The 16,597-nt window shown below is 61.2% G+C and overlaps 1 protein-coding gene across 10 annotated transcripts in view; it reads right to left on the bottom strand.

Moving 5' to 3' along the window:
• Nucleotides 1-4,926: 4,926 nt before the first annotated feature.
• The window catches only part of MAD1L1 (mitotic arrest deficient 1 like 1), a 415,485-nt gene continuing 403,814 nt past the window's right edge, over nucleotides 4,927-16,597 (bottom strand). For all 10 annotated transcript variants that reach the window (XM_014846667.3, XM_044746860.2, XM_014846671.3 and 7 more), the window contains one exon: nucleotides 4,927-5,620. In XM_014846667.3, the coding sequence (XP_014702153.1) occupies nucleotides 5,462-5,620 (159 nt within the window). In that variant the 3' untranslated portion in view covers nucleotides 4,927-5,461. The remainder of the gene's footprint in view (nucleotides 5,621-16,597) is intronic.

The following is a 16,597-nucleotide window of genomic DNA, read 5'->3' on the forward strand; positions in this document are numbered from 1 at the left end:
CATGAATCTGGGGGGGGACACGATTCAGCCGGTAAATGGAGGAGGGGACAGGCGAGATGCGGGGTAAGGACGTTCCCCCTGCGGGACGGCGAGGTGGGACGCGGCTGGCACGTTCAAGGCGCGCGAGCCGGCCAGTTCTCAGAACCATTCACCGCGCAGAAAATCCCGAAAAAACCTCCCGCTCATTCTTGAAAAGGGACAGTTGGAAAACCTGGCACGTGAGTGGGTTGGGGACCAGGAACCAGCAGAGAAAGGTCTATGAGCGCGACGGACTTGTTCATTTGAATGCGGAACGTGGTTTTTTTTTTTTTTGTAACGACCCAAACGGTTGGGGACCGTGGAGGTCCTGGGAGACGCTGCCGATTTCCCTTTAAAATGAGGAGCCGGCATTTCTGCGGGTTATTGTTTTCAATAAAACTTCTTGAGTGTTTTGGAAATAACAAAAACCCAAAGAAATACATCAGATGATGCTCTCGTGGAAAGTTTCCAAGACAATTGTGCAGCGAGACACACAAGCGGCGGAACAAGCCACAGTTATTTTAAAAACCACACACAAACCCGGTGAAACCAGACAATGCCTGTGTGTGCGCGCGAGCGTGTGAGGTGTGAGAATCCACCGCAGATGGAAGAGGCTGGGATGGGGGCCAGGGCACCTTTTTCTTTCTACTCTACATTCCTATTGTTGGAGGGTTTTCTTTCCCATTGAAAACGCATTAAAACTGTGCAGTTAAAGAAAAGAATGAAAAGGAACGTGAGCCACAATGAGGCAGGCAGCGGGTCGGGACAGATGACCACTGCACGGGGACCCTGCTCCTATCTTTGGCCCTCTCGCTGTGTGACTTTGGGCAAGGTTCTGCCCCTCCTGGACCTTGGCCTCCGCCCCTGACAAGACCCGATATGCAGGGTCACTACGGGCTGCGGATGAGCTCACGGGTGGAAAGGAGCTTCGTAAGCGGGGAGCTTCGATCAGGGGGGAGCTTTGCAACCTGGGACGGGCCGTGCAGACCCCTGAGGGCGCTGCAAGTGCAGGTCTGGGCTCAGTCGTTGGGGTGGGACCTGAGAAGCTGCATTCCTAACAGCCTGGGGTGAGGCAGCCACCCCTGTCTGCGGTCCCCGCGCTGAGCTGTGAGGAGCCGGGGCAAACCCATCCGGCTGTTCATTTCCAGAGCACGAGGTGGGCAGACGCAGACGGGGAAGAAACACGAGTAAACACTGCGAACCCTTGCATGGGCAGCCTGGTGCTGGCCACAGAGGGAGGTGGGAGGGCTCCGGCGGGGGCTGGGGGTCTGCAGACGCCCTGGCCTGCACGCCCTCCTCCCCCGGCGCCTCGGGGAAGCTGCAAGGAGCCCTGTCACGCACCCAATCCTGTACATCCCGGCAATTACAGTTCATCTCGGCGGCACTAATCCCTTAAAATTAGTCATTAGTGGCTTAAGAGCCATTTAGCATCGGGGCCCACTAATGAGCTGGCAGAAGTGGGGATCTGTCAGAACCAGAACTTTCCGAGGCCCGGGCGCCGGGAGCCGGTGGGACCACGGCCCGCGAGTTCGCTCGGTCCGGGCAGGCGGCGGGAAGAGGAGCGGACGCATCCAGGATGGAATCAGCCCCGAGGACGTTCTCTGCGCCCCGGTCGCGGTCAGGCGCCTCTGTCCGGAGGGTGGGCTGGCCTCTGCCCCTGCCCGGCTCTCTTTAGGAAAGAAAATCCTGGAATCAGAGCGCAACCACCGTCAAGCTCAGGTGGACCTGTGGTCGGCGCAGGGGGGGTGGTCGGGGCCTGGGGCGGCCTTCCCAGCCAGAGGGAGGACAGTGGGGAGACTGAGGCCCAGAGGAGACCCCAGGCCTGGCACTCACGTGGGGCCCTGCTGGGGGAGGGGCTCCCATCCTCCTACAGTGGCGGGGTGAGGGCAGGGCAGGCAGGTGGCCCAGGCTCAGCCAACCCAAGACCTAGGAGGGACTCGAACCGTTGGGAAGGTAACACAAAGGTTTGGGGACACTTTAGGAGTCATTTTGGAGGGTGGTGTTGGAGTCCTACTGCCGTGGGACGCCCTGGCATGTGTCGGGGGGTGGGGTAGGTGGCTACGTGCCCACCAGTGGGAGTCAGGGTCGTGGCAGGATGGAGTGTGGCACCCCAGCTCTCTGAGCCCGATTCCCTACCCCAAACCTTCCAGAACATTCCTTCACTGCCTAGGTTGGCCAGCACTTAGTTCTGACCTTGCAACCGAGAACGTAGCTTTTGGGAGCGTCCTGCTTGGTCCCTGTACCCCCTTGGAGGCCCAGCAGTGACCATTCCCTCTGCTGCCCACAGGGCAGAGGTCAAGAGCTCCTGTCCTGGCCACGTTCTAGGACACCCCTGGCCTACCGGCCTGCATGGCCCTCTCCCTGCCTCTTGGGGTCTCTCTGCTGCTGAGGCCCAGCTGGACCCCACTGCCTCAGCCATCTCAGTGAGGACCGGCCTGCTCCCCCCTGTCCCAAGGGGTGGCTGTCCACACACGCTTGGCCCGGGAGCCGCCATCTAGTAAGCGCTACCCGCATGCATGGACGGTGCCACTGCACACACGCAGACACACGCACACACCCACACATTCACACACGCGGGGGGCCTGGCGGTGCATCTTCACGGGCTAATGACTCTGTGCCAAGTTCCGACCTGAGGGTTCCATTGCTGCTGGCAGCATCGGTCTCAGCCTATGTCACACACGGGAGGAAGGCCGGGCCCAGGCCTGGGGCCACAGGGCCGCACCCTCACCCCACCCGGGCCTGCTGCTGGCCCGGCCTCCAAGGAGCACGGGAAGAGGGCAGAGCAGGAGAGGAAGGCCTCCCACGCTCCCGGCCCGGGGCCAGAGACCGTCGGTGGGCCTTTCCTCCCACGAAGGTGGCGGACAACTGTCGTTGCAGGTTTGGGGCTCACGAGGGGAGGGAGAGCAGGACCCGGCACAGAGACGAGGTCTACGGGCCTCAAGACCCCGAAGCCCCACCCACCCTACCGAGATGGTTGCAGATGGCACAGAATGCGGGAACGGGGACTCTGTGCGTGATGGTGGCTCAACCGCGGTCTGAACGGTGGTTGAAGGAGTGAGTCCTCTTTGACGTCTGCCTGGAATCCTCCAGCTGGCGGGTCTCTGTTGTAAATGCCGGGACCCCCGGAGGAGCTGCCCCGTGGCTCTGGCGGCCTCCGACGTGGCAGCAGACTCCCGGGAGGGGTGTTGATGTGACCCATCGGTGCCTACGCTGAGACGGGAAGCAGGGGCCGTGGCCTCGATCCTCAGCGAGTGTTGTTGGGGCCCGAGCCCGGGGCGTGAGGAACCTGGAGCTCAGGGAGGGCTGTGGAGTGTGGAGAGACCCAGGCTGGACCAGAGCCGCAGGCTGGACCAGAGTCCCAGGCTGAGCAGATTGTGGCCCTGGGAAGCCACTCCGTCACTCCAGCTTCAGCTTTCTCATCTGTCACGTGGGAAGGGCAAAGCCCCCCCCAGGGCCGTGCTGGGGAATCAAACGAGCTGGGGGCTCCGGGGTTCCGGCAGGACGGCCTTGTGGACAGTGGCTGACCTTGCTGGTGACCCCCAGGCCTGGCAGGGCTGTGTCTGTCTGAGGCATGCCTTCATGGTCTGAGCTCCAGAGCTGAGTGGCCCTGATTGGAATGCACAGGTGAGTCTCCTCCAGCTTTGCTGGGGTGGGGGGTGGGGACTGGGCAGTGGGGGGCACAGCCCCCGCCCCCCAGGATCAGAGCCTGGGGGTGACACATGGCACATTCTGGCCACCCTCTCCCAGGACTCTGGGCTCTTGGGAGAAGGTGGGAGGCAGGAGGACCCAGTGCTGGTACACCCCCCACCCCCACCCCCCAGCGACGGCCTCGGGACCTGCTGCACGGCCAAGCTGGCTCACTGAGGCAGGGCCCTGAGCTGGCTCCCGCCCCTCTGCTGGGCTCAGATAGCAGCTCACTGTGCACGTAGCGATCACAGCGCCTGCGGTGAGGCTGCCGGCCACGGGCCAGCACTGGCGATGGCACACGGCGCGGCTGACGTCAGGACTCATTTTCCCCATGACTGGTGACAGGCCTGGAGTGCTGAGCCGTGCATGCAAATGAGGCAACACCCCAGCCTCCATCGCCAGGCCATCCGTCTCTGTCCCCCCTGTGCAAGGGGCAGGATCACCAGCCTGGGCCCCCTTGAGTCCCTAAGCCCGTCGGCTGGTCCCTCCCTCAGGCCTGGAGCTATGAGCACAGAAGCAGAAGTCCCTCAGGGCTTGCAGGCTGCACTCTTGGTGTGGGCCCCTTCTCACGAAGGCAGCCCCCATCCCTGTGCCCCCCAAACCCTGGCCTGCAGGAACCTTGACCGGGGAGTCCAGGAGAGGGCTCTCCTGAGACGTGGCTGTCAAGCCTGGTTCAGCCCTGGGCGCCTTGGTGGGAGGTGTGAGCTCCCGGGACCCCGAGGCCCAACCCTGCATCACAGTTGGGAGGTCAGTGGTCCTGAGGTCACCGAATGAAGGAGAGGATGTGACTATGGAACCAGCAGCCTCTCCTGCGGGTGCTCGGGATTTAGGGAGACCCCTCCCCACACAGGGCCCACGAGGGGCTGAAAGCCGCCTCTGGGCCAGCGCCCGAGGCCACAGAGTAGGAGGGTCAGTGGTCCATTTGGCGGGTGGGGAACCTGAGGCCGGGGCCTCGGTGCCTGTGTCCCATCTGAGAGCCAGCTGTGTGCGGGCTCTGTGTGCAGACGCCAGGGACGCCCTAACCCTCCGATGGGTGGGCTGCTCCCTTCCGCTGTCGGGGGCAGCTGCTCCTGGGCTGCCCACCCACTGTCCCCCGAGCTCTCCCGGGCTTGGACGGTATGGGGCCGCCCCCTGGTGTCCAGGGGCTGCCCTGGGGCCTGACTGAGCGTCAGCACAGGGAGCCTGTCAGCTTGGGGCTCAGACACACACACACGAGCCACACAGGGTGGCCAAGGAGGAAACTTTATTTCATAAGGTCCACTGGCCAGGCTCCCGGCACGGCCGGGTTTCAGCAGCGTGGGGGGTGGGACACCATGGGGAGGGGACAGGAAGCGGGGCCACAGAGCACTGCCCCCTAGGCCACCCCCAAAAGCAGCCTCACACCACTTTTCCAGGACGGAGGGTGGGGAGGAGGGAGGGGGGGACGGTGCAGGCCCTTGACTGCAGAGTGGGCCCTGAGCTCAGGGATCCAGGGGGACGGGGTGGGGCATCCCTGAGCAGCTTAACCCCTGCTGGCCAGCGGTGTGCCCACAGGGGTCCTGCACGCGGAGTGCTGGCTGCTGAGGGGGTGACCGGGTCGGGGTTCAGGGGGCCCCATCATGTCATGACGCTGCCCTGTCTGGGCAGAGGTGGGACGTGGGCCGAGGAAGCTGGGCTGGGTGGGGGGTGGGCAGGGCTGGGATGGCACAGCTGCCTGGGTGGGGCGGGGACCTGCTGGAGGCCAAGGGCATGGCCACGGTGGGCCCGTGGCTGCAGGCTAGACCACGGTCTGGCGGCTGAAGAGGTCGAGGGTGAGGGCGCTGAGGAAGGCCGGGATGCTGTCCTGGCGCAGCAGGTGCAGCTCGATGAGCTCCTGCACCGTGCGCGAGAACTCCGTCTCCAGCAGCTGCATCTTGGAGCCCGAGGGTCCTGTGGCCTGCAGGGTGGGCAGGAGACAGGGAGGACGCGGTTAGTGTGGTGGTGGGTCTCTGGGAGGGTCTCCACTCCCTCCCCACCCCTCGAGCAACAGGACGGGGAGAAGCCGGGAGGCCCAGGCGACCAGGAGGGCTGGCTGTGGATGTTCCGGTGCAGCCCGGCTCAGGATGGGCCCTGGCATCCCAGGCTTCCCTTAGCCTGTCAGAGCTGGGGCCAGACGGGCACGGGCCCGTCCCCGACCCCCACCCCAGAGATGTCGGCCCGTCTGCACAAGGCCAGGCATTGCCCAGCAGGCGATGCCATCTCCGGGGCCTCCTGGGTATGGCCAGTCAGGGCCAGCAGGTGGGCGTCTCACCCACATTTCTGGAGTCCAGGAGCCAGGATGCGGGGTGTGGACTCCAGCCCCACCGCCCTCAGACCCAGCTGTCAGGAGGAAGATGGACTGAGGAAGCTTGCCCCACGCCATCCTGGGCATCACAGCACTCACATGTGCTCCCCAACAGCGCGGGGATCCAGGGCCGCCGCCCCATCCTAGGGCAGAACGGCCCGGGGCGGTGACACGCGGCAGAGGGCTGCTCCGTGCCGGGGCCCCACCCAGCAGCCCTCTGCACCTGCTGCCCCAGTCCGTGCAGACACTGCGAGGGCAGGGCTGTCACCGGGGCGGCGCAGGGCGGTCCAGGTACAAAGCCTGTCTCTCCCCGGCCACCGGCCTCGGCACAGAATGCGGGGGCTCCCAGGCGGCGGCACTGCTGGGAAGCTAACTGCACTTGGCGGGCCTCACTGAAAACGCCCCTCTGGGCCTCAGTTTCCCCCTCTGTGCAGTGAGGGAGCCGCAGTCTGAAGCCCTGCCAGCCCGCAGGCACTGGGACCCTGTGAGGGGCCGAGGGCAGGAAGGGCAGCGGGAAGTGACTGGGCCGCCCCCGAATGGACATTTCTCCAGAGAAGATACACGAATGGCCAATAAGCACAGGAAGCGATGCTCAGCACCACGAGTCTTCAGGAAAACGCAAGTCAGACCCCCGGGAGACACGGCCTCACACCCCGAGGCCGGCCACCGTCAAGGACAGAGGAGGAGTGGGGGCGAGGGTGTGGGGACTGTGGGTGGGAGGGAAAATGGTGTAGCCACTTGGAAAACAGCCTGGCAGTCGCTCGGAAAGCCACACATGCGCCCCAGCAATTCCACCCCCAGGTGGAGGCCCTTTGTCCCCACAAAGACTTGGATGTGAACGTTCATAGCAACAGCATTCACGACAGCCAACAAGTGGGAGCAATCACCGACGGATGAATGGATAAGCAATATGCGTGCAGACACCGGTGGAATATTGCCCAGCCCTGAAAAGGAGTCAAGTTCTGCTACGTGCTACCCCATGGATGAACCTTGAAAACACGCTAAGCCAGGCACAGAAGACCACGTTTGTAGGAATCCACCTGTGTGAAGTGTCCAGACAGGCAACTCCACGGAGACAGAGAGTAGATGAGTGGCTGCCAGGCCTGGGGGCTGGCGGGGCTGAGGGAGGGGGAGAGAGGGAGTGACTGCCTGGGGTACGGGCTTTCTTTGTGGGGTGAGGGAAATGTTTAAACGTTAGACTGTGGTGATGGCTGCAGGACTCTGAATATACCAAAAGCACTGAATGGTACACGTTAATGTGTGAATCGTGCGATGTGTGGATTTCATCTCAACTGAGCTGTTTATTAAAAAAAGCTCCCTTCTGCCCCACAGCCGGACGGGTGCTCCCCCTCCCCCAGGAGCCATGAGGCTGTCCCCAGGTCTGGGTGCCGGCAGTTTGCTCTGCCGGTGTGCATGGCTCATTCTGCACCTGGGTGGGCCTCGTGCCTGGCCCTGCCTGAGGGGGAGAGGCCACACCTGCCGGAGGCATCAGCTCCACCTGACGGCCGAGGGAACGCAGAGCCCCTTGGGGTCCAGGCCGGACGTGCTCAATGGACTCCAGGGAATAAGATGGTGCATCTCAGCAGGAGCCTGTTCCAGCTTTGCATCGGCTGCTCTCTGCCCTCTGCCCTCTGCCCCACGACCCTGAGCGGCCTTCAGACTCACACTCACCCCACGGGCTGCCGCCTGTGTCATTTGCTGTGTGTCACTGCCTCTGCTGTCTCGCTGGCCCCAGCCCTCTGGGGGCAGCGGCCGTGTTCCCTGCCTGTTAATACACTCAGCCTTGTCATGGTTCAACACAGACCGTTGCTGAACAAAAGAAAGAGAAACCACTCTGACCTTTTACCAAGGAAATCCTTTCACTCTGCCTTCTGCTCTTGATTCGGAATTTTTTCTGCTAAATGTCAGAGGAGCTGATTCTCCTGCAGCTGTCAGGGGAGGTGGGGACGGCAGGGCCCAGCCCAGGCTGGGGGGCTTTCCTGGCTCAGCAGGTGGGGCCTCCCCACCCTTGTCCTCCTACCTCCCAGCCCATGCCCTTCAAACTGCACTGCTCTAGCCGGGCCTCCCCGCCCCCAGAGGTGCTCGGCCGGCTCTGACTCAGGGCAGCCCTTCTCTGGGCGCCTCCCCGACCCGTCTTGATCCTCCTGCCCGTGAATCTGTGAATCTGTCGGCTCCACAGCCGCTGCTCTCGATGAAGAGGCACAACTAACCCAACCAACAAGAGCCCGGTGTGGATCCCCCTGCTCCGCCCACCCAGTATTCATAAGGCGCCTACTATGCACCCGGCCCTGGGCAGTGGTGGCAGAATGAGGCCACAGGACGCCGCCATGCCCTCCAAGTCTGGGGGCTGGGCAGGGGCGGGACCAGAGGGGCGTGTGGGAAGGCAGCGTGACCAGTGCCACTTTCTCATCTCAACCCAAATCAAGGCGAACCCAGTGTGTGCACCCCTGCAGGCCCCAGCCCCTCCCCCGACTTGGTGCCATGGGCCCAGGAGCCTCCTGGTGGCCGCGCTGTCCCACTCCCCTTGAAGGGGCCGTGTCCCCCTCAGACGTGGCCACAGCGGTGGGGTTACAGGACGGTGGCACTGAATGACGCCAGCTGATCGATCTCTGCCCTGCGCTCTCACGCTCAAATACCACCCAGTCCCCAGGTACCTTGTAAATCACTCTAATTGGGGGCTGTTCACTTAAAATTAGTTGCAATTTTTTAAAAAGCAAATTGCCCAGTAAGACACGTGGGCTGTGGCTAGAAATATTTATGGGCAGCTGTGCTGTCTGTCTGCTTCCTCTGCCCCCGGCGCTGGGCAGTGACAGGCGGCGGTGGGGCTGCGGACGCTGGCGGGGACGGAGATGCTCGGCCGTAATGAAGACCTCCGCTGCCTGGTGGCCGCCTGCCTGGCCTGGCCTGGCCTCGGGGCCACCTCCTCCGCCTGACAGCAGAGCCTGCCTGCCTGGAAGGCTTCCCGCCCGGAGCTAGGAGGCTGGCCCCGCTGCCACGGTGTGTGTCCGCGGATGGCAGGGGTGCCCAGGCGTGGCGGGCGGGGCAAAGCTCTGCTCTCAGGCTCAGCTGGCCATGGGTCCCTGTCCCAGCTCTGCGGCTGTGGGTCACTCCACAATGACACGCAATGGGGGACAGCCCCTCTGTGGTGCCTGCCTGCTGCCCGGCTCGACAGGGGTTTGTTCAGTGCGGTCTCGCCCGCCACCTCTCAGTGTCCCCACAGGCAGGACGGTGCCCGCAGGCGCTTGGTGATGCTCCAGAGTGAGAGCCCTGAGGAGGGAAGTGCTCGGGGCCAAGGAAGGCCGCACAGAGCGGAGACAGGCCAGTTCTCTCCCTCGGGGCTCCCCACCCCGTGTCCCCAGCTGCAGGGTGGTGAGGCTCGAGGGCAAGGGGCAGAGCGTGAGTGGACTCCTGTCCAGTCAGGAGCTCCTGTGGCTGAGGGCACTGAAGACTCCAGAAATGAGGGACACACGGAGGAAGGACCAGAGACTAACCCACTGCGCGGCACAGAGCCTGAATCCTGGTCCAAACGCGGTTCAGGGGACACACAGATCATCCCACAGTTGTGGGGGGGGGGTCAGTGCTGCTCCCAGACACTGGAGCCCTGAATGCCGCTCGTCTGCGACGGGGCCTGTGGTGCGTGAATTAAATGTCCCCACTGCTCCTGAGGAAGTGGCCACGCCAGGGCTGGAGAGAGAAGACAAGGAGAGCCTGGAGCGTCCTGGGTGCCTGGGGGGACAGAAGGTGGGCATGTCAGAAGGACACGGGAGCCAGAACTCGGTGAGAGCGACAGCCGGGAAATCGTGAAACGCGGAAATGGAACAGCACTCTTCTCAACAACCTGGGGGCCGAAGAGGACGGCCCAGAGGACGGAGAACGCACAGAGCTGGACGAGGATGGAGAACGCACAGAGCTGGACGAGGACGGAGAACACACAGAGCTGAACAAGGACGGAACTCGCCGGGGCGGGGGCACCGGGCAGAGCGAGAGGGACGCTGCAGGGCCGGAAGCCCACGTCAGAAGGCAGGGGAGACCCCTCCACAGCTGTGCAAGCTCCACCTCGAGAAACGAGGGAAGGAAGAGCAAACGAACGCAGAGCACGCAGAAGGAAGGAGCAACGGGAGCAGGGCAGGAGCGAACAAACCCGAACACAGGACACAGGAGGGAGTCACGGAAGACCGGCAACGGCACCGCCAGCCTCTAGCAAAGCTGACAGAGGAAAGAGGAGTTACCAACATTGGAACGCACCAGAGTCTGAAGCTGTTAGAAAGGTAAGAAGAAAACACTACAGAAAACCCTGTGTGCTCATAAACTCGACGGCTTGGGACAACTGGGCAATCCCTTGAAAAGCTTCATGCACCAAAACTTAGCCAAGACGAAACAGAAAACCTGAACAGTCCTACAGCCATAAAGACATCGAACCTGGAACGAAAAAGCTTCTCAGAGAGAAATCTTCAGTCCAAGATGGTTTCGCTGGAGAATTTTACCCAACGTTTAAGCAAGAATTAACACCGATTTTACACAGAAAACCAAAGAGGGAACTCTTGCAGCCCAGTATTGACCTGATTCCAAAATCGATGAAGACGGTAAACACACACACAGAGAAAAAGAAAAATCTAGACCAACACCTCTCGTGAACTTAGATGCAAAAATTCCTCAACAAATACTAACAAATGCAACATGTAAAAAAGACGATCACACTGTGACCACGGGGAACCTGTTCTTATGTATGGCTGGTTCGATATTTGAGGACCAATCAACGTCCCCACCACATCAACAGGGTAAAGAAGGAAAGTCACACGACCCCGTCAATTGAGAGAAAAAGCAGCAGACAAAGCCCGACATCCATTCAGGACGAGAACCCCCGGCTGACCAGGAACAGACACGGGGCTGCTGCGTCGAGACAGCGTGGTCCCAATGCTGGGGCCCGACACACGGACCAACGGCAGAACAGAGAACCTCGAGTGAGAAACACCAAAGCATGAAACCCATTCAGTGGAGGAGGGGGAGCCTCTTCCAGAGATGGCGCTGGAGCAGCTGGACGTCCCTAGTTAGAAAAAAAAAAATGATTTTGACTTAAACCTCACACTTTATACAACATTTAACTCAAAATGTACCATGGGCTTAAATATAAAACATCAAACTTAAACACACGGAAGAAGCATTTCAAGATCAAGGACTAGGCAAAGAATTCTTAGACTTGACACCAAAAGCACAAGCGAAAAGTAAGATAAACGGACGCACGGAGCCTCATCATCGAAGTTAACAGCGTCTGCGCTGAGAAAGAGCCCGTGCAGCGGATGGAGGACCAGCCCCAGCCCCGAGACGCCTGCAAGTCAGTGTCTGGGAGGCTGGCCCCGCGCCTGCTCTCCCTTCCAGAACGTCGGCCCACAGGAGGCGCAGCGAGCTCTGGCCACATCGATGGCGCTGTGCGGCCACCTCCCCTCCCAGCCCTGGCCCCCGCTGCCACTTCCCATTCGCGCCTGGGCTTCAGTGACCACCATAGGGCTGCCCTGGTCTGTCTTGTCTCTGCTCCGCTCCCAGGACAGACCCGACCTGGGGACTTGGGGACGGGAGGCTGCAGTCAGGAGGCAGCTGGTCTCCTCGCCCACGCACCCCAGGCGCCCCGAGGCTGGCTCTCTGCTCCTGCTCAGCTGGCTTTCCTGAGGGAAGCTCGCCCGCCGTCCAGACGGGGAGCTGGCAGCTGCAAGGCCTGGGGTGGCAGGCTGAGTGGTGGCTGTTTTCACAGTGGCATCAAAGTGTCATGTTCAGATCTGTGGGCGACACGTACCTAATTGCACACAGCTCCCGGCGGCCCTGCTTTCCGCACAGCCAGCCACTCCTGCCTCAGCCTCTCCAAGGCCTGCTCCCCAGCCTCGGGCTGCGGCAGGAGGGGGCCTGGAGCCCTGGGGAAGGTCCTGCTGTGACCGCCTCAGGGTGGGACGGGAGACGGGGCTGGTCGAGGCACAGTCACAGCCTGCAGCTGCAACTCAGCCCGGCCTGTCCAGTCACCTAGTCCGAGACACTGGGGCTGGGGGTGGCTCTGGGGTGCGGGCTGTCACCCTGGTGAGCACGCAGAGGGCTGCTGATGTGCCAGGCCCCCAAGAGTGCTCAGTGCCCCTGCCTGCAGGGGCACCACTCAGCCTGCCACAGGCCTTTGGGGGGAAAAGTGGCCGTCTTCACACTCAAAGGCTACCTGCCTGACTGCTCTCTGACCCCTCCACCTGGGCAGCCCCAGCCCCAGTGACCAGGCCCTGAGGATGGTCAGAGCTAGCTTAGAAGCTGTGTGTTCCTGGGCACACTGACAAACCTCTCTGGCCTTGCCTGTAAACCGGCATGGCTGAGATTAATGAGGTCAGGTGCATAAAAGCACCTGGCTTGAGGGCAATGCACACAGTGGTGACCAGCCTCCGCTCAGTCTAAAGGGGACGGGGGCTGTCCCTTGGCCCCGGCCCCATCAGACAGCCTCCATTAGGAAGGGAGCAGCCCAGCCTTAGGCCCATCCCGTTGCATGGGGGATGGGTCTTCTAGCAAAGCCGGGCCCCCGCCCAGCCATGGACACGGGCCTCTCCTCCCGAGGGCAGCCCCGGGCGTGCGGTCCGGGTTGTAGGCAGACGCCTGCTCGTGGAGCCGCGTGAGGAGCTCCTGTCTCGATGAGGCCGAGAGAATCAAAGCGCTCCCAGCTTCAAAGGGGAATCTGGGCTTCTCAGCCAAGAGTGCGACCCATTCCACCCGCTTCCGTGGCTCACAGGCTATCGGGGGGAGCGGCTCAGCGTCAGTCAGGACCTCGCCTTCGAGTCTGCACCGTGGACGGACACACTCACTCACACTCACGTACAACACATCCCCGCGCACAGAGACAAGAAAAAAGGCCGCTAAAAACACATCGAAATGCTAACAGTGGTTTTCTCAGAGAGCTAAGATTAAAGAGGGTTCATTACAGTTTTCTGCATTTTCCAGAGTTTTTACTATGCTGGCACATTATATTCGCAATCAGAAAACACTCCATCTAGACTATATCTACAAGAGCTGAACAGCTCTGAGGACAGGCGGATAAGCACACACCGTCCCTGCTAGACACGTGCACACGTCCGGGCCTCACCGCTGGACGGGGCCCGGGGCTGGTGCAAGGCCTGGCTGTGGTGGGGAGGTCCTGCACCTGGCACTGGCACTCATGGGACACCCTGCCACGGCGCCCTGCTGCCAGCCGTCAGCCTCCAGGGCTGGCATGAGGTCGGCCCAGCAGGGCACCTGGCTGGCTTCCTCCCTGGCCCCCAGGGGTCCTGGGCTGCACGGGACACACCCAGCGTGGCAGTGGGTGGTGCAGCACACGCTGGTGTAAGTCACAGAGCTGCGTGGGCCACTGCGCTCTGCAGGGAGAGGGTGCGCAAACCGCCCGTCTGCTCGTCAAGAACGTCAGCCTGTGGGTCCTCCCTCAGGCCGGCCACTAGGATGTGCCTTCACAGCCCACACGTGCCGCGTCTCTCCTCCTCAGCTCCAGGGGCTCCTACCGCCTTGAAGACCCTGTCCCAGGCCCACGGGGCCATCCTTGCCCTTTGCTGAGCCTGCCAGATCAACCCAGCCACGTCACAGCTTGGTCTCCCTCCTTCTCCATGGGCAAACGCCGCCTCATCCTGCGAGGCCCTCCCTGACGCCACCCCCAACTCTGATGCATGGCTCCATCCAGGACCACCGGCGTCCCTTGGGGTGAGTGGGTGACCCAGGGAAAGGCCATTCTTCTCCGGGTCCAGGGTGCTTGGCGCAGGTGGACGTGAAGGAGGCCCGGGCAGACACTGCTGTGTGAGCGAACGAGCAGAGGGACGCGGTGGCAAGTGGGTCAGGACAACTCGGATGGAATGCTGAGAGCGCTGTCCTGGCGTGAAGTTCTGAAGAACAGAAGCATGTCCAGCGTGGGGAAAATAGCTCACCCAATTATGCCTACTCAATTGTACCGAGAAAAACGCCTAAATACTGCACGTTCTAATTATACCAGCGCGTTTGGAATTTACCGTCCCCGGCTAGGGGTGACCTTTCCAAGACTGATTTGTGGGGAGGGCAAGGCCAGGCACCCCAACAGTTGCAGCTCAATCTCAAACCCACAATTATTATTATTATTCTATTTATACAGCTCTCCATCTTTCCTACGGGTGCTCCATTTTAGATCCACACGCAGCTGTGCCCGCAGCCTCACGAGGGAGGGGGGAGGGACCACGTGGGGCGCGAGGACCCGAGCGGTCATTTCCAGCAAGCCTCGCCCATCAGGTGGACACCCTAGGCCAGCAGCTCAGGGGCACAGGCCACGCCCAGTCCGCTTTCTCCATTCCTGGCCCAGGCCTCCTTCCAGGTTCCCTGCAGGCAGAGAGGGCCCGTGGGAGGGAGCACAGCCCCCTGGGAGACCCGGGGCAGACAGAGGAGGCAGGCGGGGAGAAATGCAAGTGGGGCGGGCACCGAGAACCGGGCTGGGGCTGCCACAGAGCAGGCCCCTCGTCCCCACTCTCTCCAAGGGGCCAAGAGCCAAGAGCAAAGAGCCCCAGAAAGGGCTCTGGAGGCCCAGCCCGTCCCTCGACCTGGCACCAGTGTTCTGGGAGAGCCTGGGCCAGCCCGCCTCTTGGCCTCAGCTGTCCCACCTGCCAAATGGGTTGCAGCCCGTTTCCCCCGCAGCCCTCGAGGGCAGCGACGACGGGAGTAGGAGGAACCCTAGAGGCCTCCTCCTCATCTCCCCACCCAGGCACCTCGCACCGCCTTCCAGTGGCTTTCCGAGGAGCTCACAGGGAACAGAACTGTCTGAAGAGCGATGGAGCTGGGGGAATGGCAGCAGCTGAGAGCCAGAAGTCCTGCGCTCCACCCCTGGCTGCCCTCCTATTTGCTGTGTGACCGTGGGCACATTGCTTCACCTCTCTGAGCTGGCGTTTCCTCAATGTAAATGGGACATGGTGTCTGTGCTCCCACCTCAGACAACAGACGTTGAAATGCTCGGTGGGCTTCTGGCCAAGATGGAGGAACAACCACAGGCTTACCCACCCGTCCAAAACAACCAGAAAAATGAGATGCGAAAACATGAAGCAGTGGTTTCCAGTCCCTGGACAGGAGGAGCAAAGGGCAGTGGTCCCTGAGAAATGGGAACCCAGCCCTGCGATGGCCCTGCTGCCCCCTTGAGAGACTTTCTGGGAGCAATGAGGACAGCACACAAGTGTAAGAAACCATGTGAGACCAGGAAAATGCCCGCCAGGATTAGAGCAACACCACCAAGGGCATGATGCCAGAGCTGGAGACAGTGCTGCCCCCAGCCGACCAGGAAACCGCCTCGTCACGGGCACGGGCACAAGGTGAGAGGGGCTCCCTCAGCAACTGCAAAACTGGCCCCCGGCTGCATGCTGCCCTTGTCCCGCTCACACGTCTTCCAGCAGACCTGAACGATCACACTGCTCCCGAGCTATGCACGGCACCCTGAACCGCGCGAGAGAACAGGCACCTGGCCCCCAACCCGGACAAATCACGGGGTCTGGCACCCACTGAAGATGAGAGGCATGTGAAACCCAGGAACGTACGATTCACAGCAAAGACGAAACGGAGCAACCGAGACCGATGCTGAACTGACACCGACATCAGAATCAGCAGACGCCAGGACGTCAGTTATTAGGGTTTCACTGCACATGTTCAGAGTTGGAGACATAAAGGCGTAAGAGACAGCCAACTGAACTTCTACAGACGAAAACTGCAACACGAGAAGAAAAGTGTCCTGGATGGAATTAACGGCAGATTAGACGTCGTGGGAAAAACACTAGGGAACTTGAAAACACAGCAACAGAAACCATCCACAATGAAAGGGAGAAAAGAATAAAACAAGACAAGACAAGTGCTGTGGGACACTTCAAAGGACACCTCTGCATGCCTTTGGGGCCCTGGAGGGCAGGCCCGACACGGCAAGGCAGGAGCTTCTGAAGCAGCTCCAAGGAGCCTGCACCTGCTACTCACACCGGGTAATCCCCACAGCGCAGGGCTTATTCTAAAAAAAGGCAAAAGCGATGGTGTGTCACTCCTCAGGTCATGTCACAACAGACTGACTTCCGTCCTGCTCGCTCTCTCTGGTCCCCAGAGCTCTGTCCATGTGACAAGGAAGGGGAGGTGGCCTCCGGCCAACAGCCCACGAGGCACTGGGTGCCACCCACAACCACGCAAGTGAGTCTGGGGCCGGTCTTTCCCCAGTGCAGACCTGGGGTGACGGAGCCCAAGAGCCACTGAGAGGAGAGGAGCCAGCTGAGTGCACTCAGGCTCCTGACCTTCAGAAACCGTGAGGAACCACGTTTGGGGGTGATTTGGTATTCAGTGATAGATGACAATACCGGAGGACAGGAAAAAAAGTATTTGAAAAAATAACGGCCCCAAATGTTCAAAACAGGATGAAAATGAACCCGGCAGATCCAAGAAGTTCAATGGACCCCACACACACACACAAAATGAAAAAAAACAACACTAAGGTATGTCATAATCAAACTGCTCCAAACCAATGATAGAAAAATCTTAAAAACGGAGAAAAACAGACACACGACCACAGAGATGAGGAGGACAGCAGATTCTCACTGGAAACAATGG

This window comes from Equus asinus, chromosome 14 (genome assembly GCF_041296235.1).
Source record: "Equus asinus isolate D_3611 breed Donkey chromosome 14, EquAss-T2T_v2, whole genome shotgun sequence".
In the NCBI taxonomy this organism is placed as follows: Eukaryota; Metazoa; Chordata; class Mammalia; order Perissodactyla; family Equidae; genus Equus; species Equus asinus.